Genomic DNA, 27,824 nt, shown 5'->3' on the forward strand with positions numbered 1-27,824 from the left:
GTGCTCCCTCAGTCACATGGTGGGCGAGTCTATCAGTCCTAGGACACTAAATAACTAAAAAACCAAAAAGTATCAAAGCTGCTAAATTCAACTCTCTGGAGAATTGGATTTGAAGACTCCTAATCATATAACATGAATAGAAGGTGAAAGGTGAAATGACAAGTGCTGTTTTTTACAACTGTAAACACAACCCTTCTGAAGGATCTTGTCCATTGATATTCTGCTACCCAAGCTGTTAGCTTGAATTTAGTTACAACCACCAAAAAGGTCATCCTCAACAGTCTATAAGAGGTGCCCTGTTGGACCACTGGGTCTTCAACAGGAAAACCTGGAGATTCTCATTGTGACCATAGAAAAATTCATCTGAGGGTGCAACAAATAGCAGTCAGTACATCTCTTCCAGGAAATATTTCAACTGTTGAAGAACAGTGTTTTTAAAGGTATTTGGTGGACAAGATTTGATGTGCCCTGATGCAAGTTACAATACCAAAGCACTCCCATGGCTATTGCTGAACTCAGAGGTACTGGTCTTGTACTTTGTGTATCACTCTGGACAGCCCTGACCAAGTGATCAAGAAGCAGCCAAAACAGACCAGAGGAAAGACTGGTTTTTGAAGACCAAGTATTTTCTGAGACCATGCAACCATGTTGAGTAACCTGCTATCTTGATATACAGAGATCTCAGGATGCCGTTCTTCAAATTTGATACACGACAGAGTGGCTTGAAAACACCTCAGCTCAGCTCATCTTGCTTGCACATTCTGAGCCAGAGGAAGCTTACTGAGTACTTAAATTCACTTACATCAACAAAATTACTTCCTCACATAAGGAAGGAGATGCTACTATCCTGCCTCTTGAAACAGGATGCAATGGAGCTACTGTCCATCTTCATCTGTATGTGACGGTTTCATACAGCTGAGCAGAAAATCTGGAAGGCTGTTCTCACTCTACTTCCAGGGGAATCCTTCAAATTCCAAATTCTCAGATGAGCTCTCCTAACCCAAAAATGGGTAGCTGTTTCGCAGCTTTCACTGTCGATGTAGATGATGGAATTATTTTGAAGGGCAGATTTTTTACACAGTGATTGAAAAAAGTAAAGACATGGATAGCAGACATTATTTCCAATAGCAAGGGGATTCATTTGGCTTCTCTGCCACTCCCTGATCTGGAGCTTTCAAGTTTTTCTTTTTTTATTTTCCAGGGAAATTCCCCCCAACCCCCAACCATTTTTTATTTTTAAGTCTTATTTTTGGCGTGTTCCACTTGCCCTCCTTGACTCCTGGAAACTATCCAATTCAGTCTTCTCCCCCTCTAACTTGAGTCTCATTACAAATAGAAACAAACTACAAAATACGAGACATCATTATACCACAATTTACACTTCTGAGGAATGTACAAGGTTATTTCTTATTTAATACTACAGGAAAGTAGACAGACTCTCATAATCTGATGGTTCTCAGATTTTGGGCTTTCCATATACATCTTTTGTTCTTAAACAGCCATTTTCAAACACATCTCTCTCCTATTTGCAAAGGAAAGGAAATACGCAGAAAAAGAAACTGCAGTTCCCCCTCTCTCCCTTCTCAACAAACCAAAAGTAAACTGCTTGTTGCTGCTGCAAAATTTTTTGGTATCTTTTTCTGAGTTTATAAGAGTGTTTCTAGTCTGTAGGCTGTTGAAACAAATATTGAAGATTTGAAGACATAATAGGGCAAAAAGTTTAAATTCTAAAATTCAGTGACATTTGTTGCAAATCTGTCATCACACAAAATTGGTGGCTGGCTGCAAATAATTTGGTATCACCAACTTCAAAAAATAGGAAAAAGCTTGGCCTTATCAATATTAAATACTTTTTGTTTACTCAGATACAAATTTGAAGTTTAGTCTAACTTATTTATGAAGTCTTCAAAATCCTCCACCTCAAGACTAAATTGCCAATATACAAAAAATCTAATTAACAAAGCCTTTCTGCAAAGAAAAAAGCCTGATGCTGATTTCCTTTTTTTCCCCAAAGTAGTACTGACAAGCAAACATTAGAAATAAACAGCCTAAATTGAAATTCTAAGTATCTATGGTATTTTACTGAGCATTACTCTGAAGCAAATAATGTGAAGGTCTTAAAAACATGCAACCCCTAAGTACCAAGCAGCGAAAGAAACTTTTCTTTTTCTTTAATAAAAGCAAGACTTAAAAACAAGTCGTACAATTATATGGTCATATGTAGGTATATATGTAACCAGCAAACCTAAGGAACAGAAAGCAGATTTTGCTAGAGAACTGTAAATTCAGGTCACAATTTATCTTCTCCTTTTCACATTAGGATCGTATCTGCAACAAAAAAGAAATTTTGTCACAAATAAGTAAAACTTAATGATATTCGAAGTTAACAATGTGATATAAATAGCTTTATTATATATTCATAACAAGGGATTTATCAGTGTTCAGTCCTTTCCCTGACTGCACTTCTGTAACTACAGTTGCTATAATTTGACTGAAGGATGCATAAGCTAGAACCTGTGCATGAACTAGGGATAACCTTTACTAAAATTTGCACTGACTTCCTACCTACTTAAAATCTTTAAATCCGACGCATGAACAAGCTTCTCCAAGCCTGTAATGTCCCAACATTAAAACCCTCACTAAAAACAAAAAAACGGAAGAGGGAGGGGAAAGGGGTCCTGTATATTCACAGCAACGTACAACATTTGGCCACTACTCATTCAGGCAAAACCCTTTTGCTGCTTCCTACTCCCACACAAAGCAGTTCCTTACCTTACCTTCCCCTTTACATAGCTTGATTGATTTTTAGTAATTTATAGCTACTTTCTGGATATACTAAATAGTTACTTGACTTACTGCAATATGCTTATAGTTTGCCTCTGCTTGACACTGCTATCCCTTGGCCTCCTCTTTCCCTCCGTTTGTGCTTTATCTCCCCAAATCCTGTGTCGCTTCTTTGAAATTTTGATGTGTTTTGTATTCATGCATGAATAACTTAAGGACACAATTGAATGACCAGGCAGTTTTACTTCCACTAAGTCTGTTCTCATTCATCAACACTTTTTTTTGCTTAGACAGGAAAATGTGACAACTTGTGAGCCAAATTACATCACCACATAACTAGAAAGGTATTAGAAGTCACTGTTGTTGCTATACAACTCAGAATTCTGGCAAAAATGAAATGTGTACCCTTTGAAAGAAATGCTCTATTATTAACTGTTAATTAACAGTGCGAGCTGTTAATGCAGTAATATTTTCTGAATGGCTCTTACACATTGATATGCGGTATTATGTTTCTTTGATAGTGATTTGGACAAAAATGTCTGTCTTCGCCATACACATTTTTCTACCTAAATGCACAATTTTTAGTGTTAGTCAAATGCATGGCAGGTGAGAAGTCAAACAGTGGTTGCTTGTTTCTTCACATAAAAACTAAGAAAAGAATGAAACCTCTGCTAAACAAAATGAGATCCTTATATTAAATCCCAAAGCATTTCTTTGAATTTATTGCTATAACATTGTAACACATCAGTTCTACCTTTTAAATATGTCCTGAACACCAAATCCTATTTTGGGGGGGTGGGGGCAGGAAGGAGTGTGAGGAAAGACACCTGCCATCAGGACACCAACAGCTTCAACCCTCTCTGTGACTGGCCTATGGAGATGCTGACATTGACCGTCATGAACATCTTTTTATGTAATCTCCCCCACCTCACCTCCAGCCATTTTCCAGGTTAACAAAGCCTGGATGATGTTTTCCAGACAGAAAGAAATCAAGCAATATTATCAGAAAGGAAACTGTACAGTGCCTGTGGCCTGAAATGGAAAAAGGACGACAGAGATTCTACTACTGTGAGTGAATGCACAAAGAAACAAAGGATCTTGCTGGGAACAGGGAGTAAAGGATACAAAGGCCTATTACTGAACATAATCTGTATATCTGTAGTCTTACAGATAGTATGATATGCCTTCCCTTCCTCCTCTATCTCAATACGCACTCAGCAGCAGTTGAGGGTACAGCTTTTCTTTCTAGCTCATCTTCACCCTGGAGTACTGCATGACTTTTTCTAATGGCATCTTCAAATGCAATTTTCATGGGAAATTGCAGCTGTTAACATTAGCATTATGCCAAGTAGTTTTATTCAGGATTAAGGACAAAATTAGAAGTAGGTTACAAACTGCTGAACATTAAATTGCATGTTTTAATATTTCTGTGGCAACTTCCATAAAGTACAACTATCCTAAATAAATTGGAGATGAGGTAAAAACTTTTCTAAGCATGAATGCATGCAAATTATCTAAGTTTCCACTGCTGTATTTTGAAAGGCTAAAATTAATCAAAATTATTTTGGACCAGTTAATATTCCAGCACAGCAATCAAGCTGCACCATGTTTTTATAAATGTCTTCATAATTGACATATATTTAAAGGCTATACTTAAATTAGGATTACAGTTGAAACTAACTGGACAGGAAATCAACTGAATGGGATGATTCTCTCTTTCAAAAGAGAGATTAGGGAAAGTGTTAGACAACTGAAATGAGGGTTATTGAAGAAAACCGCTGAAACAGACTGTATTTTAGAGGCAAATGTAATGAGTTATGGCAAAAACCAATGGCAAACAGCCAAGGTGAACATGGACCTACCAAATAAATCTCTCAAACTCCTGTGACATAAGCACTGATTAAGGCAGAATTAATGACTCTGCTACACTGTCTGCTACAGGAGCATAGAATGATTGGTGTAAAAATGCCTCCTCAGTCTTAAAACTGGAAAGATGGTAAGGCATTCAGGTAGATTCTAATAAGTGAAAAAAGGTAGGAACTCTTTCATTGTGAATGGTTTGAAAGCAGCTTAAGTTCTCAAAGATAAGGGACAAAGAGGGGCCACACTGAAGGATTTACTACTTTTGGTTTTTTTAATATTTGTTTTAAATTCTGGGAATTATTACTCCAAAGATTAAAAAAAAGCAAGCAAGCCATCCTGCCAATCACTTTTTCACAGAATTAGTATTCTGTTGCTTTAGCTCCCTCAAGTGACTCAGCACAGGAACAGACAAGTGCCATGGCCAGAATGAAAAAGTGGCAGACCCCATCACTTTTTCTTGGAAGTTTGGATGACTGACTCAATTGTAAGATCAAAACACTTCACTAGGTTCTAGCAACCACTAATGGCAGAAAACCTGACCCAGGAATCTCTTCCAGCCTTTGTGAACAATCAAGCTTGTGCATATGAGACAGGAAATTGCAACATTTTTGTTTTGAGAATGCTCTTATTAAAAAATTGTAGCAAGTCTGAATTAAATTGAAAGTTTAAGACATAAAAAAAATAGAGAGAAGTTGATGAGTTATTTGGGGTATATTCCATACATGGGAATACACAGAATGTTCAAAAGAATAGTCAAAGAAGTCTTTTACAAAACTGGAATTTGTCCAAAAGAAGATGTGATGCAAGTTATACACACACAAACACAAAACCCTTACCTAAAGAGATCATCAGCAAGTGAGTCTTCTCTTGCCTGTCGGTTCTGTTCCTGAGAAAATAAGTTTATTCAGTATTTGATGTGAAGGGTGAAGCTAATGAACAACACAGAAGAACAATATATCCCTGCTCTAACACAGCTTTTCCTGAAGAAATAAGTTTTCTCTAAGTACTCCCTTCAGCGCACATTATATTAGATAATACAATGCACTACTCAAGTTTGGCTACTGCTACCAACTAACGGAACAGATTAGTTTGTGCAAGGTATGAATTTTGGTCAGAAATGTGTTTTTTGGTTTTTAAGCATCATTACAGAATAGGGACATTTTTATCTGATTATTGGTGTGTAACAGGAATTTTAATTTGCATTATCTATACCCAGGGACAAAAAAAAAAGTTAATAAAAAAACATTGATGTAACAGGATCTCGATCAGGCTGTGGAAACAGAATATGGCTCATCAGCAAGTACTTTTAAAGAAACTACTGGAAAATGAAATACTGGAAAACAAAAGTACTAGAGAACGGCTATGATAAAATATAGTATTTTTTAGAACTTTTACATACTAAGGGGAAGATTTTTATAATAGAAAAATATTGAATTTATTCTTACTGTATCTCTTCAGCCTACTGCAACAGAATTTTACTCAGGTATTTTCTGTTCAAGAGTAGAATATCAATTGTACTGTATAAAAATTTGAACACAGATTACCATATAAAAGTTCTTCCTAGTTCTCTGTCACATTTTTAGAAGTCACAAGTGTCTGTAATGCTTCTTTTGCTTATTAAAAAAAAAAGATCATACTCTTTCAGGTTATTGATTTTGTTTAAATCGGTTTTTCTTTTTTTTTTTTTATATGAATGTTACATGTAAAATGAATTCAAATAATCAGCAAAAAATGAGCCCTACCACTGACTTTAGAATTCCAGTAACTTTCCTAATGCTTATGTTCCTATGAGCATGTGTGGACAGCTAACTGGCTGAGGTTTTATTTAAAAAATAAAATTCTAAAGTATTTCAGAAACAACCACAGGTTCCTATGACCACTTACATAAGACAAGTTTTTGTTTGGTTATCTTTCAGAAAGAATTCCTTACCTCTATTTCTTGCTTTAACCAGTCTTCTAGCTCTGAATTCTTTTTAGCATGGTGAGCAATCAAATCTGACCCTCCAATAATGTAAGGAGGTTGTCCTGCCCCTGGATACGCTACCTGTTGGACAATAAATTCTTACAGTTACAATACAAGGCAAGCACACTGCAAGTAAAAAGTCTTTTAACAAACTCAGAAAGTCTATTTAGATATCACAGAAGAAGGTCAGCCAGTCTTTCTTTGAATAACATTTATCGGGGATCATATTTAAAAGCAAGCTATTAACTCCCTCCTTTTACCAAAGGAAACAAACAAAAAAAGCTGACAAGTCACATATGCTAAATAAATCTGACTACATTAAATGGAGTTTGAAAACATTTTAAACTGACTTTTACTGATAGATTCTATTTTATCATCAGAATGCATAAGAATCTATTACAAAACAGTGGAAAAGAAAATACTATCAGAAATGTTACCTAAAAATGAGTGTTATCTAAAAATGAGAGCATACTCCCAGAAAGCTGGAATTTGTATTATGTGACTCACGTTGTCTACATAATATTTTCCTGAAATGCATTTCTAGTAATCTTATTAAAAATACATAAATATATATGGTATATGAGCTGAAGTGGTATTTTTACATTAACACTAAGAATCTTCTTGAAATTATCTCCAGAACCCAAGCAAGCAATCATCTTACTTTTGTGAGACACTAGATTTAGTTCTATTTAGAAACCAAAGATTTATTAGATAAAATGCAAGATGCTGAATCAGCATATGCTTTATATGTAGGTCTTTGGAGAAGTCAAATTGCTAGCTTTTGGAGGTACAACCGGAAGTTATGGTAGGCATCACTTAACAACTTATTCCCAGTAACAGCTTGGAATAGAGAGTACCAGTATCTAAATAATCTAGCATGAGGTAAGGCTTTGGCAGCCTGGTAGTTATTTAGTCAATTAGCAAAATATTTGTTAACAGTATAATATGGTACTTAAATTGCTTCTTTCTGTAGTTACTATCAATTTAAAAAAAATCTTTCATAACATATTTCTACAATCTTAAGGCAATACCTTTTAGTATTTTTAAACAGTGCCATCTTGTGACCATTTCAAATACACACCAACCTTTCTGAACATTTTGAAATTCTTCTTTCCCCCGTAGCTGGTATTTCCAGTAAGCTGACTGTTCTGTCTTGGATGGCTAACAACCAACGATCTAAACTCAGTCAACAGAAGTCTGCTAGGAAGATTGCTGGAGTCATCTTGAAGTTTGTTGTGGTTCTTACGTGGGAAGAAAAAGGAAGGAGCACTTCAAGCGTATAAACAGACATACAGCATATCTAACAGTACAAACTTTAGAGAAAGAAATTATAATGAGCACAGCTGAGGCAAAAGTTACGATTACAAAAGGGCAAGGGGAAGCAGCAGCAGTGCTAGAAGCCAAGAAGACAGATATACTTCTCGGCCTCCTTATATACTACCAATACAGCCGGGAGCTCAGTAAATTTATTTCTCTCATATTTACATCTGTTGAAAAGACAGGATCATTAAGAACTGCACTAATAATGAAGTCAGTGTACCTCATTTCACTAGGATTTTACTTCAAGATAAAACTCCAAGTAAAAAAAAAAAATTTTTTTGCAATTCAGCTATTATCCAAGAATGACTTCTCTCCTCCCCTCCACCTTGCTTCTCACCTGAACAAATTTAACCAAATATGCTTATGCTAATGAAAACTCCAGCTAACTCCAAGGAAGACGAAGTTGAACACCTTCAGCTCATTTCTAGCCTACAGATTTACCATTTAGGCCAACTTTAGGGCTGTTAGCTGGATCTGATCCATGAAGCAACTTTTTCTTGTACACAAGAATGCTCATACATCAGCAAGTTTGCATGCAAACTTTGGTCCTTGGGGCTAGACCTATGTGGGTTAAAAAGGAAGTCGGGGTGCAGGACAAGTTCACAAGTAATGTTAAACTATCTTCATGGACAGCTCCAGCCCAGATGTAGTACAGTTGTTTTACAGAAAAGTATAAACTAGAAGTCCCTTAATCTGAGCTGACCCTGCACTTCAGTATACCTGCACAGCATTCCCTCTTCTTGGACTGTTTTCTGTATGTATGTGAAAAGGTTTTAACCTGCCCCTTGTTGACTGGCTACAGTCTCCTTTATCTCTTCAGATTCATTCCATGTCATTTTCATTTGGCCTTGTGTCCTTTTTCTCTGCCTCACTGCCATTCCCAGCAACTCTCCCCTCCTTCCTTCATTCTCTCACCTATAACAAAGTTAGCACACTATTTACTGTTAATCAGTGTATGTCATATCTATTTTCTCAATGGTCCATCTCCTCCATTCTAGCTGTGATCTCCTTACAGCAGACAAGGAGATTACATTCTTGTCTGGTCTTTAAGCAGTAACCTAACAAAAATATCAGTACAAGTATTAACCGCACTGAAGGGTTAATACAATTACATTAGGTTTCTGTACATTAGGTTTCTGTAGTTTAAGTATCTTAAGTAGCCATCCAAATGCCATTACAAAAGCATGCAGATGAACTACAATTCTCTGTCTTTTCACGGTCAATAATTGGACTGTACTATTCAAATTTACACATGATTATTTTAAGGAGTACAATCTTCAGAACTTCCTTTACTCTGAGAAGCATTAAGAAAATGCATCAAAATTTTGCTTTTAAGAACATAGTATTTATGGATCCTATTTCAAAGTTTCCTGTTCAAACTTACAATTAACTGGTTTCTTACCAAGACTGGGGACTCTTGCCTGATCTCACTTTTCATTTCTGAAGTTAGAACTGATCCAAGTTCCTCTTCTTTCTATTTGATTAAAAATTATTTAAAATGTAACACTGAAATTAAATGCAAATTTAATTACATAAATTTTTTTCTGCTCTTTACAGTGGAATAAGCGTTTTCAAATCAATATAAATATTTAGACAGAAAAGAAATCGCACTGTACTGTTAAATTTATATGATTTTATGTACATTATAACAATTTTGGTTTTTTTCTCCTATTAAAAAAAAAATGACCATTATTTTCTCACTTTTTTTCCTTATACCAATAGCAAGTGTTGTCCATGCATACAATCTTTACAGTCCTGCCAGGTTCTGGAAAATACTGTAAAAGCTTTTATATTTAAAAAGTAGCATTTTCAATTTCATATGTTAAGTGCCCATGTGTGCAGAACGAAAATTTCATTACTAGGATAGAAAAGTATTCTGTGGTTTGCTTTCCTCCCATAGTTTAAAACTGGATTTGTCTTTCGTAAGTTATTTTCAGTGGTTGAAAAAAAAATCAGATCAGCTTTATGCACTCTGTAGATTTTGAGTCAATTACTGACATTGTCTGTCTTGCCAGATACACAAGGTGCATCTATACTTAAAGAAAATGGGTAACATAAATATGCCTGTGGAACTTTATCATGAAATCTCCTTCCTATTCCACTGGAAATATAATTTACATAAATAAAATAGGTCACTATTAATTAAACTATTAAAAGACTTTTTGTCAGCAAAAAGTGCTCATCTGATAAAATAACAGCTTAGTTTTATGTAAGAATTTGTTTTCCTTCATGATCCTGACAAGAAGTTAGACTAGCAAAACTTCCCAGGCCATAACAAAATTTGAAAGACTATTCCAAGTAGCCATTTTAGTCTCTCGGTACTGTTAGACCCGATAGAAAATACCTCCTCTCTGACAGTATAAACAGCAAAAACCATAGATTCTCTACAATTGTAAGACTTCCTTGTCTTTTCAAACTTGCCTGTTACTAACACAAAAATAAAGCATTATAACAAAGTTCAAAATTCACACTTTGCCCGAAGCAAGCTCCGGTAAAGTATCAAGAGAAGAGTGTTAAGCTAGTCTGAGCTAAGGATGCACAGACAATTACTAATTCTCATCTGATCCAAGGTAACTTGGAAATTCCAGTTACTCAATGATACATTCAAACTTTATTATTACAGCATTTGAACACTGCCTACACTGTGTAAGAATTGACTGGACAGTAAGCTTTAATATATATATTTTTTTAAAGAAACAAAAATTAAACCTCTGTTCCTTCTCTCTTATTCCTCTCTGCATTGTTAATAGTCTGCTTTGCTAGAGCTCTCAACATTGTTTTCCTCTACAAACCTGCTTTTGTGTTTTTTTCAATGAAGTGACTACTGTTAACTTAAAATCCATTGTTTTCTTTATTTCTCTTAGAAAACTGCCTTATTGTTAACAACAAAACCAGAGAAATAATCAGAAAAACTAATCACAAGCTGTGGGTATTTTTTTGTTTGTTTGTTTGTTTGGGTTTTTTTAAGAGGACATTAGTGACTTGAATTGCCTCATACAGGAATTTTAATAAAATAAATTTCATGTGACATCTAGAGATTCTGACTTGAAAGACGTTGGGCACTACTGTGGTATTCAACAGAAGAGGTTAACTAAAGGTTTCTTCAGAAAATTTATTACATAAAGATAATATAATTAAGTATTATTTTAGTATAAACATCAACATTACACTTAACACAACACCACACAGTATGAGAAGTTTTTTCTGGGAACAGGGATATATTCTGCTGTTCTACCTACAGTACTTCAAGCAAAAAGAGAGGAAAACAACGAATACAAGCAGCTTTCAATTCAGAAAGAAACAATGTCCTCAAAAATGAAAAAACATTTAGATAGGTGTAACACTGCAATGTTCACATATAATAGATACATAATTTCAGTTTTTAGGTTAGAGTGATTTGAGAGGTTTAAGCAAACAAATTTTACAAAGCCACTTTCTGTATGCAGGCAGCCTCATCCTTAAAGGAGCTATCTGCATCCTTCTAACACAGTCGTAAATTTCAAGAGTAGGCACATGGAAAGAATAAAACTTACCAGTATTTTATTCTCCTCTCCCTGTTTTACATTTATTTCTTGAATCCAGCTTCCTCTGGTTTCCAAACATCTTTTTTTTTTTATATTTTCTTGAGCTTCCTGGCCATGATCTGCCATTTGACCTTCCCAGTCTAGGTCTCTGCTTCCAAACACAATTTCTAGAGCCTCTGTATCTTCAGCTGAATCATCTAACTCCTTTCTCTTCTTTGGTGCATGCTTTTCATTAGAAGTAATTTTAGTGTCTGTTTTCTCACTTGCTAGTTTGCCACCTTCCCCCCTAAGTTTTATACCTGTGCCTTCTAATGCAACTGTGTCTTCTAATGCAAAACTTGGTTTTGGGTCCAGGATGTTACTTTCCTTTTGATGCTGTTCTGCTTCATTGTTCCACACTGATGAAGCTGTGGGTTTGGTGCACTTGGAAACCGGTGACGACCTTTCCTCCAGTTTTGCTAGTTTGGGTACAGATGTTTCTTCTTCTTCTTCAGCTCTTTCCCTTAGCGAGAAAGTAATTACAAAAGAAATAAATCACAAAAGCATTTTTTTATTATGACTAGCTGCATCTGCAACATAACAGCTTCCTGGGGTTTTAGTGACAGCATTGTAAAATTTGACCATTAAGTACCTTTGAGGAAAAGCTTGCCATTCTAGGATGCTGATCCAAAAATTACCTTTTTAAGTATGTTTTGAATTAAATGTACATCCCTTGAGTTAAAATTATTTTCCAGAAACAGCACCAACATAACAGTAAGGGAAGTGATGTCAAGAACATTTCAACATACCTTTTTCCAGCTACCTGGAAGTAATTTGTAATTGAATTAGACTGGTGACGTGAAGCACACTCTCTAGGTTTACCAGCTTCTAAAATTTTAGATGGCAAGACAGAATGGCTTTTTTGACTAAACCCAGATATTCTGTTCACTCTAGGTATCGATGTTCCTGCATTTACGTTGCCACTTGTGCTAGGGTTTTTCTTTACAGTGGTTATATCCTGGAAAGCTATTTTCTCTCTTCTGTCCATCTGGGGAGTATTCTCTATCTCCATACTATATTAGAGAGAAAAAAAATATTAAGTGAACACACAAGAAGTTACCACAGAGACACACTGTAGAATACCACTTTTTAAAAAAGCTGTACTTGTACTTTGAACATACTTATGAACAATGTAGGTGTGCTAAAAACAAACTATAAAATCCGCTGTGACAAACATATTTTTATAACTGTGAAATGGCTTGAAAATTTTTAATAGTTAAGACAGTCAAGTCAGATATACAGTATCTACATCTGTATCTGAAAGAGTGCAAAATCCTATGTGATGTTTTCTGTTATCTACCACTCAAAAGCAGAAATCATCTCACTGCAGACAAGTGACAGCAATTTAGTAAGTGCCATTTCAAACACTGTGTATCTTTGTCCATGGTAATGATACAGTTCCTCTGCCACAAAAGACTGCTTTATTTGCAAGTATTAGCTTAGAAACGATTTCCATTAATATTTTACCATGTCTGCTCTTCTATTTCTGTATCAGCTATATATACTGCGCTGTTATCTGCAGCAGTTGGCATTACGGTTTCATCCACTGCCAAACTCTGAGAAATGGCTCGCCCTGCAACAGCTGATGCAGGAGTACTTTTAGTTAAAGCTGCAAGATGAACACAAGAGAAGAATTAAAAGGTTAATATCAAATCTGTGTTTCTTTGCATGTGTCATCACACATTGGTAACTGATCAGGTGAGATTTCTGTAAAATGGTCTTAATGCAATTTTAATAAAAAAAATTAAGCGGATTTATTGATTCAAAAAACCTGAAAGAAACAGTTATAAAAGACCATATTTCAGTTTTAGTTCAATATTCCACTAAATTAAGTCATGGAATTTTGCTTAAATAAAAATGAAGCATAATGTGAAATCACATATGAATAAGGACATAATGTAATTAATAAATCATGCAATATGTATTTTATGAAAAACGATCAGAGCACAAAATTCCTTACATTTACTGTTTTATGATAATCTCTACCATGTGATTATTATATTTGGGATTATTTCTATTAATACAGAACCAATATTTGCTATCCAAAAACCTTAGAATAAATGTCTTCTACAGCCAATTTCTCACAATCCCCATAGTCAGGGGATTGCCTTAAAACATCGTTTGCTGCTCTCTAGTTACTCACATTATTTCTCTGTAAAACAGAAAGAAGAGCATATACAACATCTTTTATATTGTCTGCCCTTTCACTTGTCCTTGTCTTCATATACTTATGTCTTCTCCAAGTCAAAGGATACTAACATTTACTATTTCCATATATGTCTCATCATGTTTCTAGCTAACACTGGGGTCTTTTTACTGCTCATCTCTCAGTCCTTTACATTCCTCCTGCACCTCATTCAGATTGAGATTATGACGACAGTACTATCCTTTCAGAGCACCCCTTCTTTATACATCCATTTTTTCCTACCGTTGTAATCTATAGAGGAATAACCTATAGGGACACCTAGGTCTCCTCCTTGAGCAACTTCACATTATATATGTTGCTATTCATTGTTCTGAGACACGATCAGAGGAAGAAGTCATTTACAATCCCTTTGATCTGCAACACATACATGGAAGTTTTTTGTAACTCCCAAACAATAGCATTTGTTCCCTCTTAGCAAATAAACTCTAAACATAGCCACCTTTAAGAGCCTGATATACAGTCCTTTTACACAATTCAATCAGACAATTTAATTTTTATCCAATTGAATCATTCAGACTGAAAAAAAGAATCAGCATTTCTGATTTATCCAGATGTCTGCAGGGTCAGTATCTTGAAATTTAATCTAAGAATCAATTTATTTTGTATTGTTTTCTAAACTAACTGAACAGACAACAGATCACATGCAAGTTATTCATACAAGAATACAAGTCAGCCAAAATATTTTTCAGAGCTCTGCCAGTACTGCATGTATATCTTTCTCTCTTCAAAACACATTTTTGAATAGGTAATGTTCTTGTATGTAAAGACAAATTTATGGGTTGTTTGATTTTTTAAAAATTGTAGGATTTGCTACTTAATGCAACACTTTGTAGAACAGAATAGAACCTAAAAATTATACACATAACTCTGACAAATTTTATAGAAACAAACTACAGACCAACAATTTTGGAAGAAGCATGAAAAGAGAATTAGACAAACAAAGATTTTTATTACTACTGTATTAGCAAATACAAGTTAAGTTTCAAATTGAGACTTGGAATGTCCACCCCCAAATTATTACTTTAGCAAATGTGGCAATCACATCTCATTGTTTTTACTTGTTACATCGATTACGTTTGATTTTGAACTGAGCAGGGGGCAGTTGAATTTCCAAAAAGCAAATTCCTTTTTTTTTTGGGGGGGGGAGGGAGGGAGAAAGTAAAAAGGTAAGCCTTTATAAGTTAATTCCAGTCTCATTCTCTCAATTTCTAACATTCACCTTCTACCACATTACACCAGTCTTCTCATAGAAGATAGAATAGCATGGAATTCAAACTACCACATACATACTAATTCAGTGGTCACTAAAAATGTGAACTTCAGAAGATTGTTTTAAAGTACCTTTCCTTTAAAGATCAATATACTATGTGTCTGCTTTTTACACTAATTTGAGATCTGCTTTTTTTATTTACATCTAAGAGTCATATAATTTTCATTGCAGTTTATTGCAAGACCATTAAAAAACAATTACCTCTTCAGACTTGTATACATTTTTCATACAGTGTAATTTTATTTTAGTGGTCTTGCAAAACAAAACAAAAGAACTGGAACATTAGGCATTGATGCCCCTGTACAAAAAGAAATACTGCCTCTTTAATGCTGTTAACTTGTTACTACTCTTCTTCCAATTACCTTTGTTACCAGGCTGCTTTTGAGGATTGCAGTATTTTTCCGTAGACATGAAAATAACTGCCAATCCAATTTCTGCCTCGGGAATAGCTCTGAGATCCTTGCTGTTAATATACAAAAAAGGAAAATGTTTCTCAATACAGATTCAAAGATGAATAGGCAAATGGGCACAGATATGACAAAGTACAAAATATTGCATTCCTCCTTTCAAAAAACATCCGTCTACACTACAGTTTTTCACAACACAGTAAGTCAGCATATTACCCATCATTATACCCATGTCCCATACATATGAACTTCCATGTTTCCTGCTGCGGTAGCCACTGTCTAGTCCTAGTAATCCAGCCAATGCATCTCTCCCTACCTGATTTATGAGCATTTAACCACCTGTGCTCTACCTCTGACTCAAAAATGTGTGTGAATGGAAAAATGACTTGAAAGATTTGAGCACTTCTTACAAGGCACACACACACCTCTTCCATGCTACAGCCATGAGAAGAGCTTGAGTACAGTTTTCTTGATATAGCAGCAAAATTCAGAGGAACTAGGTTTAGGTATTAGGTTAAGGGTTGGCATTTTGATTTCTTTCATTGTTTTAATAAAATAGCATCATGAAAACCCTGGTATCTATAAAAATATGCAGTCTCCCCCCTCAAACAGAAAAAAACCACCATCAAAACAAAAACTGATTTTTATTAAACAGAAGCTGCTCTTCAGAAACATTGCATGCAAATAATTAGATGGCAATGAACTACATGACTTCAAGGTGTTATTTTACCTGTTTTCCATTAGATAAATATGTATATTTATTGAAAAGTCATATATTTTGCCATTCTTAGAATATATTCATTTTTAACTTCTTTTAAATAGTAGAAGAAAAACCAGTTGCTGTCTGTAATTTCAAAGCAGTTTCATTACAATTAATTTTTGTAGAACCGGATCCAAAGGGGGGCAGGGCACGGGGGAAAGAAAAGCCCCACCAAATCCTCACAAAACTGCCAAGTCCTTTCTTTCCTGCTTCAAGAAATTTTAGTTACTATGTTAAATACTTCAAGCAATGAATAAAATACCCTCTTTATAAGCATGCTACTGCTTAAATATGTATGCAAACACCATGACTAATTCTCTGCAGAAATTCTGAAATTACCATACTGCTGTACAAGAGAACAATGCTGCACCTTTGCAAGACAGTCAGAATAGAACCAGTCCAGTTTCTCATGGAGTCAGATCCTGGGATCTGAGAGTTTGTCAACCCCACATCAACAACACAAACTTCAGGAGAAACCAGTAAAGAAGTTTCGTTTCTTCCCTCCGTCATCAATTTTGCTTCCCCTCCTCCAAGAACAACTGCTGGACCCAGTTTCTTGTACTAAAAAGAGAATACAATTTAAAAAAAAAAAAAAACTTAAAATACAGCCAGTTTAGAAGTATCAGCATAATGAACTATAAGCATAATGCTTATCACTGATGCACTAATGCAGATGTGAGGTGTTCTGTTTCTCCCCCTGTATTTCATCTTGCTTAGGCCATCTTATTGTAAGAAGATAAATACAAAGAAATCCTTCTTCCCTGATGAACCCAGAATAAGCATGAATTCAGAGAGAACAGAATCTGTGCTTAGCTACCCCTGCAATATTTTTGCAATACAAAGCCTAATTACCTGCTTGTCAGTGAGAAATAAGAAAGTTTTTCCACTGAATATTTTTTTCCTTTCATGATGCTCAGATAAATCCAGGTTTTCGGTGCCAATGGAAGGCTCATCAACTGGTGGACAAAAGCTGCAAGAACAGAAAATTAAAGTTATAAAATTCAGATTTACCTGTCAGTACTGTTTTATAGTCGTTTCTGTTTTAGAGTAAAGCTCTGAAGTTAAAATATTGTATTCCTCTCTTAAAACTATTTATATAAATGCTTTTCAAGAGATTGTTAAGAAGAAACAGAGCCTCTAACTTCTCAACATCTAAGCTAAGACCAAGACTTTCTACTTCAGTAACTAAGAGGACAGCACTTTTAGGAATGTATTCAACCTATCCACACTACCAGCATCTGCTGTACACTTATCTAGTCTCCACTAACAATACTGACAACTGAGACTGCAATCTCATTCTGCACTTACTCTAGCTAACAATAAAACTCCACACAGTTAGCCATCTTGCTCCCGCTACCCTTCAGGTGGGGACAGCCACTCCTCCTCTTTTATTGGATCAAGAAATTGCGTACCACCGCACTACATGACAGCAAATAAGTACACTTTTCTTGCTGGTGAGCTGGAGAACTGAACTGATTCACCCTGCAGATTCTCAATTGTTTTGTCCAATAGAAGAAAAGCGACCAGGAGTTCAGCTGTGGAACAGATTAGGCAGAAGTGAAATTCCACCCTGAAGCTCTAATTCTTCTCATGGCCTGTGATATCAGCTCTAGTTAATGAGAGCATGCCCACATCATAAAAAGCCTCTAGAGTTAAGACAAGTATCTAACTGATAATTTCAGGGTAATATTTACAGGATCTTTGAGCCACGTATTCACTGCTACAGCTCTTCTGACAGAGCCAGGTGAAGGTACATACTAGAAAGGAGGGCAACTATAGGTTGATTTCAACTGTGCTATACTACATCTGTACCTAAACAGCAGTTTCTGTATGTACTCTGTCTGAACAAAGAACTACCGATCTTTATTTTGACTGTTGATTATACATCCTTCTTATAGTACTACACAGGAAAAAAAGATGCTGAAACACACTCCCAAAATCTGGTTTAACAGCCCAATAGATTACATATATACATACACACACGGATATGTTTTTAAATTATTTTTTTCCTCATTTATGCAAAGATGAGCAGATTCTAAGCAAAGAAGCATACTCCATGAAATGCTGAAATATTTAAGTTTCTGAAAAAAATGCATTTATTACATAGGCAATTTCACCATCTGTAAACATATAAACATTCTTCAGACACTGCAAATATTCACATACTTAGAGCTGAACACAAAAATAAGCATGTACATTTTCTACTGCATCCAAATATGTAATTCAGTTATGATAGACTAAAATGTACTATATAGGTACAGTTAATTTTAAATAATCTTTGTTCTTTTTTGTTCTTAATAATCAGTTTCTGAAGCTTTATGGACACAATGGAAATTAACCAGCAGAAAACCATCAGGTTAGGAAAAATTAGTATTTGATAAGTTTCAGCAACCTGTTGAAGTCTGCAAAAATATTGTTCCATTGAAGTTGAAATAGATACAATCAATTCTATTAATTTTAAGAAATAGGGCAACTCAGATTTTAGTTACCAAGCCAGAAGACTTCTGATACCAAGCCCCACAGAGACAGTTATTAACCTAAGATAAATACAGGGGACAGTTATTTTTAGAAACCAAAGGATGAGTAAGAAGGGAGAAATGGCAGTTGCCATTACTTCAGAACTGAACTATAGTTTCTCTAGAAACACATTTCAAATCTCTGGTTTTTAATTTCAGCAGGAACCTTCAACTGATCCATTTCCTCCTCAAAGAAACCTTTGATTTTCCTTTGAAACTCCTACCCAATCCTGGCGTAAGCTCAAAGGCAACAGTCTTTTTCCATCTTATGATTCTGAAGCACTCATTGTACTCTCTCCCCATAAGCTTTGAACAGTAACACCATTATCCAGCAAGGACCCTCTACAGTCTTGAATCTTTCAATAAATAGAATTTGATTCTTGATAAGCTGCTGTTAAAGGCTCAGTTACTTTCCTACTTTTTCAAAGCCCTGCACTATTTACACTGGACTGCTGTAATAAAACACATTATTTCATATAGGGCTGCACTTACGCAGCTATTAATGAAATCCCCAGTTATTTTTCTTCGTTGCCTGGGTTATCAGAGAGTATCAGAGGACTGGGGTAATACAATTCACTGCAAAAAGCATCAAGTAAGAAGCCACATTCATTATGTGAACTGCAGGTTTGCAGTTCTACAAAGTCTTAGTATAAACAACAAGTTTGGGTTTTTTTTTAATTTTAGGATTTTATTTCCCTAAGATTGTTTTATCAGATCTACAGTAGCAATCAAGATTTAATTAACAGCATCACCCTGTATTAATTACCATATCAATATGCCTTTCTCATTTCATATCCAAACTTATTTCATATCCAAGTTGTTTAGTGTCTTGCAGAGGTACCAGCTCAAGTCAGCTCTAGCTACAGCGCACAACATAGAGATTCCTGCGCAAGTTAAAAGCATTTTTGGAAATTGAATGCAAACAGTTGCTAAGTAAATTTTCAGTATCTTCCCACAAGCTTCATTTTAAAAATATCACGTATTTAAGATACTGTAATTATTTTAAATATAGAACTGCGTATTATATCAGCTGTCTCATTTAGCTTGATGCAGAACTCTCTGTGAAAGCTAAATAATAGATATACTGCTAGTGTCAATCATGTTTAGTGAACTCAATCCCTCTGAGGGTCTGAAAAGTTAACAAAAACGTTAAAAAAAGGGAAACATATCCATCTGATTCTATTTTAGGGAGCACTTAACAGCTCAATTATACTGTCACTTCTCTAGTAAAGGAATGGACAACATGCACCTTGGTTTCAAGAGCCCAAACCACTGTCAGCTTGTTAGTGTAAAAAACAGTAACAGCAGCCTTACAGCTAAGTAACATTAGATCAAGCGAATTTCAGATTGAACAACCAATTGCTAGCTTTTGATGGCTTGTACTACCTATACTAAACAAACAAAAAAATCTGCCAGAAAACCTTATGTCCGGTATTTTGGAGAGGACTCTAAATAGTTTGCTTCATTTTCTCATATCCTTACCAAACACAGAAGTATAAGCAGAAGGAAAATTTAAAATCCATGAAGTTTCCTCCTTTCTTCTGAAAACTGGAGACCAAATGAGCTTTAAACCACTCACAGATGACTGACTGGATGTATTACATAAACCCCTGCAAATGTAAAACAGCATCTAGAAACTGAAGAGTATTTGCTACCAATCGCTCCAGAGTGGCACCTGTATTGTTCTAACAAGGTACTGTCACACTCTGTGAAATATATTTTAACACGCAGCAAGTGCAGCATATTGTGACTCCTCTGCAGCTTTGCTTCCATTACCACATGTGCATCACTGAGGTTTGTTTAGCTGCCCTTTTTCCCCCCGTTCTTCAAACCGTTCTACTAATGGCTATCATCAGACCCACTAAAGAAAATAAACTGCTATGTCCTAACACATAATGTATGTATGGATATACATACATACATATGTAAAAGCAACAAAGTGGCTTCTCTTCTTCACCAATTATTTCCCCCGAATCAAATGTCTGGTGTCCAGCATCCATCTGGTTAAAACAACACATCCAGAAAAATCACAATGTCTTGAATGTATTTAAAGTAATTTCACAAATTCTTCTCCCTGTTAACTGACATTAAATGTTCAGCATGTTACTTTTGCAAATGCCAAGTATTCTTACAATTTCCATTCATTATGTATTTCATTTCACAGTATCTTCCAAAGCATACAAAGAGTAGAAGCGATAAAAACACAAGTACCCATGCAGTTTACCTTTTAAAAATACACGATGGAAATTTCTCACCCACATAAATCATGTGTTCATAAAAAAAACTTCAAACAAACAAAACACAACTGTGTCCCTTTTCAAGGTAAGAATAGTAGCAATACAGGCTCAGATGAAATTCTCTCATACAGTAACAAGATCAGTGTACACTGTTCTACATGGAGAAAATAGCTGAAAGGGCTATTCTAAAGTACTTATTTATTCCAAAGTAAGAATTCCCTTTTCAAGTTAGTTTAACCATGAAAACATGAGTATTTTATTCTCATATAGTAAAGACCAATGCACACTAGTCTCACTTCATCTCTTAACAGATAATTAAAAACCCCTGCTATTTCAGGGAATTCAATAGTCAGGCTAACTCTGTTTTGACTAAAGTTTACAGTAAACTCAGTAACTAACTGCGTGCTGGGAAAATATGTCCACATAACAAAATATGTTTGATATAATTTCTTTTATAAAAATATAATTTTCTTTATTTTAATCTATCAGCTCCCCAAGAGTTTAAATGTTGCTTCAAGCATATCAAAAAAACAAGTTCCTATTTAGAGCTAGTAACATCTCTAAGCAGATAGTCAATTCCAAGAGCTCATTTTATAACTCCAGGTATGACAGCAAGAAAATTGCCTGAATATTAAAATGTGTATCATATTAAGCATTTTTCCACAAATAAAGTCACTGTAATTCACATATTCTGTCAAATATAATCAGATAAATGTGTAGTTATTGGATAATTAACTCCCATAGATTTAATTGTGACATTGGAAACATGATACTTACCTTTCATGACTTGGCAACTGTTGCCTGGACTGAATAGCTTTGATTAATTCAACAAAAAACTCTGGTTTTACAATTGGTCGGCCACAAACCAAAGCACATATAGTCTGAAAAGACAGAAAATATCTATTTACTGTATGGAAAAAGTTCAGCTAGAATATGGTTCAAAGGACGTTAGATTTTTAAGATCTCAGACGTGGAAAAAGTCACACAAACAAATAGAACAATACTGAATTTTGCTACTGAAAAACAGTTGCTTCTAATAGCCTAGCTTTTAATTACTGTCTTGACCAAAGTTATGAAAATGTACAATGCAACTGATGAAAATCAGTAACAGTCTTCAAAACTGGCTTTTTTCATTTTCTTTCCCTCCAACCTCCCACCAATATGCACCTCTTTCTAAACTTGGGAAAGGAAGAGTTGACTTCATTGCACTGTAGGGGAAAATCTTGAGCAAGGCTAGAATTTAATTTGCATTTGTGGGAAAACTGCAAAGCAACGCCATCAATATGCAAAAGCTCGACATACCTTAACAGTAACTTTTACTGATATCATTACAAGGTGAGTACACTCTTTTGTCCATTCATTCACTACAAGACCTCCAAGCTGCTGGATGGCTTGATTTAAAGCAGTTTTCTGAGCAACATCCAAACATGAGGAGCAGACAACCAAAGGTTCATACTCTACTCTGAAAAGAACAAGTGAAAGAGAATTGCTTTAGTTATGTCAGCCAATCATTATGATGAACAGAGCTGACTGAACTATCTTGTTTGTGTCTCAGGGAAATCTGGGGAGAAAAAAAAAAAAAAAAAGGACCCATGACTCTTTACCTAGATCAAAACTGTGCTTTAAAATTTCCTGAGAAAGTAAACACTGATTTTTACTCAGAAAAATTAATAACATTTTGACTCGATGTCTGAAATATTTCTAAAGACTTTTGGATCTTTCACAGATATCACATAGAGTTAGTGCTTCAAGAATACTGCAAGGTCAGGGAATATCAGAAGAAATTGAGCGTGCGCTTCCAAAGGCAAAAGTGTGCTCAACAGAACAGTCCACAAACAGATTACTATTTAAAAAATATAAATGTCATAGAATGCAAGTTCAAGTAACTTTTTTCACCTAACACTGCCGTTACCCTTGACCTTCAGCCTATTTATATTTGTAGATCTTCCATATGGAGTTACAGTGTATCAAATCCATGATTTGATTTGGTTTAGTCTACAAAGCAGAAAGAAATTTAAATAATCTTTCTGGTACAACAGTCACAATGTATCTGGTCTCACGGCATGATTCCTGTACCACACGTCAGGTATGTTTACCTAAAATATCAAAAATACTTTATTGTAATCAGTGGACGAGACTGACGTCTCTTCTATCAAATAACACCAGCAGCAGTGACAAAACAGAGTCAAATTTTAAGGAACAAAGCCAACCTCTGGTTGCTTTAATGCTGATTTGAACGGTCATTAGAATTTGTTCTACTTACCTGCCACTTTACTTCAAGGAGTGCTTCATATATTCAAACAGATAGCACTGACTACCATGTTAAATTTGAAAAATTAGCAAGGTGGGTTCACTAAAGAGAATGCAGGCATACATCAAAGCAACAAGCATTCAATGGCTAGCACTGCACAAACCATCCTCCAGCTATTTCGTTCTTTTTTTGTTACATTATCAACAACTAACCAGCTCTCTCCCTACCCTAAACCTTCCTCCCTTCTTTAGAACCACTTATGGTTTAGGATTTTGTTTTTTGCCTAAGACAGCCTGAAAACACTCACTGTACATGATACAACATCTTCTAATATGCCAATGCTTTACTATGAACAACTTTAATCTCTTAGTTTCAAAATAAATAGTATTATAAAAGTATGTAATGGAAAACTATTGCAGAAGCAGGTATGGAACACAGGCAAAACACTACTTCCTTTGCTTTCTAAAAACTCATCATTGCTGTATCACTTGCAAAGTTGTATGATGTGCAAAAATACTCCTTTCAAAACTGGCAGTTTTCTACTTGATATTTTATAATCAAAGCACTTACCTAAACTTGCTCTCAAAGACTCCGAAGTTGATTCTGTCACCAGACTGCACAGACACTGAAGCGCCATTGAGTTTTGATCCATTAACAAAGGTACCATACTTAGATGTATCTCTTACTGTTAATATAGGGACTGAGAGAGAGTGGCTCTGAAAATAAACATAAATAAACCATTATAGTTTATCAGAATTAGGTAGTTTCACCAGAAACAGGTTACTACCATTATGGATCAAAGCAGTAGGTAAATTAAGAAAAAGCCCACAAAATACCATCCTAAATAAAGATTTTTGACAATGAGGCTGGCCTCATTGTCATTATGTGTAATTATGTGTATTTATTCATCTATGTGTAATTATTCATCTTCTGGTTTACACTGTGAAGGAATGAGAGAAAAGGTACCTATTTTTAGCTTCAGAACTTTTGTGCTTCTTACATTGAGCCTTTCTGGAGGCTGTGCAAGGCAATCATTCACCAACCCAAAGCCTCTGCTAGGGCGACTTAGCAAGGCTCTGAGATTTATTATTGATGCTTTTACCTACCATTCAGCCCTGGCATAGGTGCCCAAGTCACTTTCCCTCACCTCCTTCCATTAGCACTGCTAGTCTTCCACAAGCTGCAGGGCATGGTGACACCAGCATGTCTTGAGAAGAGGTTAGACACTGTCGTATCTCCCAAATGGTTCACAAGCCAATGAGAACACTGTCAGCCCGTTTTTATGAAATTTTGCCATGTAGTTATACACTATTTGCAGTCTTAGAAGGACAAATAAATTTAATGTATTTCATTTCAAATTCTATATAAGGTTACATAAATGAAATTCCTGATGACTGGCTTCAAAATGTCTGTAAACACTGCAACACAAGTGATAGTAAATTGCTGCTTGCTAATTCTCCTTGGGACATTTTTATTTTCGGTCCCCTAAGCAAATACAGAATTCATTATGTGAAATGAAACACAAAGTAAGCCTGCAGTAAGACAGCTGAAGCACTTTCCAGGACCAAGACCTAAAACTTGTCTATGTAATGAAATTTAATTGCATAGGTTTCCTGCTATGATTATTTTAATACAAATTCCTAGTGAATCTTCACTCTGGGATAAAAGAAATGCTCAAATGGGAGCCTGGACCAATAGAATTATGACACGAAATTTCTCAATACAGGCAAGCAACCCAGAGGGGGAAAAAAAAAAAAAGTTAGGACTAAGAAAAGACAGGTGGTCAATGGTTCTGCTCTATGCATAAAACACCAGTGAGAGCAAACTGAGTGTATGTATGGTCATGTGAATTATCCACATAGCATATTGATAATGCAGTAAAATACTGGCTACTTACAGGGGTTGTTTCAGGACGACTTACTGTCAGAACTGCATGACTTCGACTGATGGACTGATCACCCTGAATTAAAATCGTGCAGTTTCTGCGTCCAACAACATATTCTGTACCACTTAAAAGCCGATATGGCTCTCCTGAAAATAAACAAGAGACAGAAAAATACCAATTTACAAAAAACTCCAAAATGCTCAAAGCACTTAGGAAACGTTCAAGAAGTTTGTAGTATATCTGAAACTCAACTCTGTCATGCACCATTTATTACGCTGACTAGAATTATGCATTTACGGACAAAGTCTCTTTCTCCCCCTCTTACTTGCTTTGGCCATTATAAAAGGGTACATTTTTATGATTAACAAAGCAGTTACAAAAGTGGCAGCACACTTTTTTCAAGGACAATGCATTTTTACTAATATTTTGCTGCTTATCTTTTCTCTCACATTACTTCTTGAGGATTAAGTGTTACACACAGAAGAGGGGAAAAAAAAAAGATTACTATGTAAGGTAGCTTTCCCAAAACACAAGTTTTAAGGGCACATAATTTTTTGAGGGTACATAATTTATTTACATAACTTATTAAGTGGTTCAGAGGAAAACATCCTAATGAATGTGGGAAGATCTGCAATGTAAATAAAACTGATACTTAGTAAGTTCAGTCTCTGACCTATGCTTTAGCTCACTTTTGGTATCTGTCATCTATCAAGCCACATGGTGGCTTTTCAGTGAATGGCCTGACTACATCCAAAAGGTGTGTGTTACCTACTGGTCAACAAAAGCAGAAGAGTTTCTTGATGAAAATGGATGAATAATTCCAGATTAAATTCTAGTTATCAACCCATGACAAATAACTCTCCAAATACGAACTGCATCCTGGATACAAGAATACCAATGCTTTGGCTCTTGCTCAAGTTCTCAGGCAGTAAGAGATAACTCAGTTCATTTCAATGGGATTAGGTACTGTTGCCACCAGAAGATAAAGCAAACATCCAAAATTCATTCCTCTTGAATTAGGAAATAAAGAGGAGATGCATTTGTGGTAGGACTGCTCGTTATACAGAAGAGAAAACCTTTAAGTCAAGAAGAAATGTGTGTATTATGTGATACCTATTATCAGAGTTATCAACATATCAGAGCTCCTACAGATAAGGAAAGTGATGAAGAAAGGTACAGTGGCAATTCAGTTTCAAAGCTCTGCATCTAAGAAACAACATGATTTAAATCCAACACCTGAAACAACATAATACTTAGACTCTGAAAGGAGAGACTCCTGAGGTTGACTTTGCATCTGAGCTCAATTCTTCAGGTATTTTAAAGCAGCACTCTGCGACCTGCTTCACTGGCTGCAACAGCACCTGAAGACATCCCAGATGTACAGAACAGCAAAACCAAAAGCCCTATTAAATTTAACGGGAGCTGTGCTCCGCAGTGCTCAGGGCTCAAGGAAAAACGGAGGCTCGGCCGCGGACGAGCGCCCGGAGCGACGAGGGCTCCCGTCACTTGTGCACGCCGGACCAACGCAGCGTTGCCCGGGGAGCACGGACAAGCACGCCCGCCGGCAGACCCCAGTGGAAGCCGCAAGGCCGGCTCCTGGCGCCGGCACGCCTCGGCAGCCCACGGCAGCGGCCGGGCCGGCAGCTTCGGCCGCGGGCCGCCGCAGGATGCCAGCCGCAGGCCGGGCGCCGGCCCCGGGGGCTCCGCGCAGGTAGAGCGGGGCAGGGCCGGGGGCCCGCGGTGCCGGGACCCAGCCCGCCCGAGCGCCGGCGGGTCTGGCGCTCCCTCACCGTTTCCTGAGGCAGGAACCAGCTTCCACATCCTGGAGGGCGGCGAGGGGCGCCTCGGCGGGGCGGGGCGGGGCGCCGGCTCCGCACAGAGCCCCCCGGCGAGCTAGGGGCAAGGCTGGGGAGGGCAGTGAAAAACCCTCGGTCGCTGCTGCCGCCGGTGCCGCCGCGTCCCTGCGAGACCCGGGCCGCGGCTGCGGCCGCGCCCTGGGAGGGGAGGGGAGGGGAGGGGAAGGGAAGGGAAGGGAAGGGAAAAGAGGAAGGGAGGGAGGGAGACCGCCCCCTGCCGGCGGCCGGAAGCCAGTGCAGGCGGGGCGCGGCGCGCATGCGCGGCGGGGAGTGGCGGGCCTGCGCGGCCCCGGGGAGGTCCCTGGCCCCTCGGCACCCCCGCTGGCGGCCTCCCCCTCTCCCCTGCCCTCGGCCCTCTTTCAGCCCCCCCGGGAGCTGCCAGTCCCCCATGCCCCGTGACAGCTTCGGCCGGACCGACAGCCCCAGGCTGAACTGGGGCAGGGTGCGGGTGGGGGCCCCCGGTGAGGCTGGGCGGGGCTGGCAAGGCCTGAGGAGCGCCCCTCACCCCAATAGGGGCGTCCCTCTGTCCTGCCCTTCGCGGTGCGCTAATAGCCCTAACGAAATGCATTGCAAGAGGAACAGGAAATACTACAGAAAGTCATCTCTTACGGAAAGAAACTTTTGGATAAAAAGAAAAAAATAAACTTACTAGAATTTTAAGTAAAAGAAAAAATGCCTGGGAAGTTTGAAGGCTGTTTGGTAGGTTACCAAGGTCTTGCTACTCTGTTACGCTGATTTTCTGGAAAGGAACAGCAGAGGACAGATAATGGAGAAGCCATAGGTGGGGTCATGCACATTTGAGGTATGGCTGAAAATACCCATTTCTCCTTGCGCTATGCAGCTCACAAGGAGTAGGGTGGCAAATTGCTCATGTCCATAATACTGGCCAGCAGCTGGAGAGCAAATTTCTTCCTACTGGGCAATCGGCCCGCTTCTCAGGTAA

General features: G+C 37.0%; 1 protein-coding gene across 2 annotated transcripts; it reads right to left on the bottom strand.

The window, feature by feature from the left end:
* Window positions 1-2,155: 2,155 nt before the first annotated feature.
* On the bottom strand, window positions 2,156-26,868 carry NBN (nibrin). Of its 2 annotated transcripts, XM_075706263.1 has the most exons (16): window positions 26,816-26,868; window positions 25,038-25,171; window positions 23,711-23,856; window positions 22,192-22,351; window positions 21,667-21,770; window positions 16,989-17,106; window positions 16,507-16,697; window positions 15,332-15,432; window positions 12,961-13,102; window positions 12,243-12,506; window positions 11,464-11,956; window positions 9,333-9,404; window positions 7,696-7,851; window positions 6,578-6,691; window positions 5,484-5,533; window positions 2,156-2,328 (listed from the first exon to the last, which is right to left on the bottom strand). In XM_075706263.1, the coding sequence occupies exons 1-16, from the start codon at window positions 26,844-26,846 to the stop codon at window positions 2,298-2,300; spliced, it is 2,307 nt and encodes a 768-aa protein (XP_075562378.1). In that variant the 5' UTR covers window positions 26,847-26,868; the 3' UTR covers window positions 2,156-2,297. The 2 variants fall into 2 exon arrangements, with proteins under 2 accessions (XP_075562378.1, XP_075562379.1); XM_075706264.1 differs by lacking the exon at window positions 9,333-9,404.
* Between the last annotated feature and the right edge of the window lie 956 nt (window positions 26,869-27,824).

This window comes from Pelecanus crispus, chromosome 2 (assembly GCF_030463565.1).
Source record: "Pelecanus crispus isolate bPelCri1 chromosome 2, bPelCri1.pri, whole genome shotgun sequence".
In the NCBI taxonomy this organism is placed as follows: domain Eukaryota; kingdom Metazoa; phylum Chordata; class Aves; order Pelecaniformes; family Pelecanidae; genus Pelecanus; species Pelecanus crispus.

What these genes read in the sequence shown, in the direction of transcription:
- NBN (XM_075706263.1), bottom strand. Translation starts at nt 26,846, where the DNA reads ATGTGGAAGCTGGTTCCTGCCTCAGGAAACG. An exon ending in AAAGCAGCCTGGTAACAAAG is followed by an intron (nt 13,103 to 15,331) that starts GTAATTGGAAGA and finishes TTCATCTTGCAG; the next exon opens with CTTTAACTAAAAGTACTCCT. An exon ending in TTCCAGGTAGCTGGAAAAAG is followed by an intron (nt 11,957 to 12,242) that starts GTATGTTGAAAT and finishes TTTCTCGCTAAG; the next exon opens with GGAAAGAGCTGAAGAAGAAG.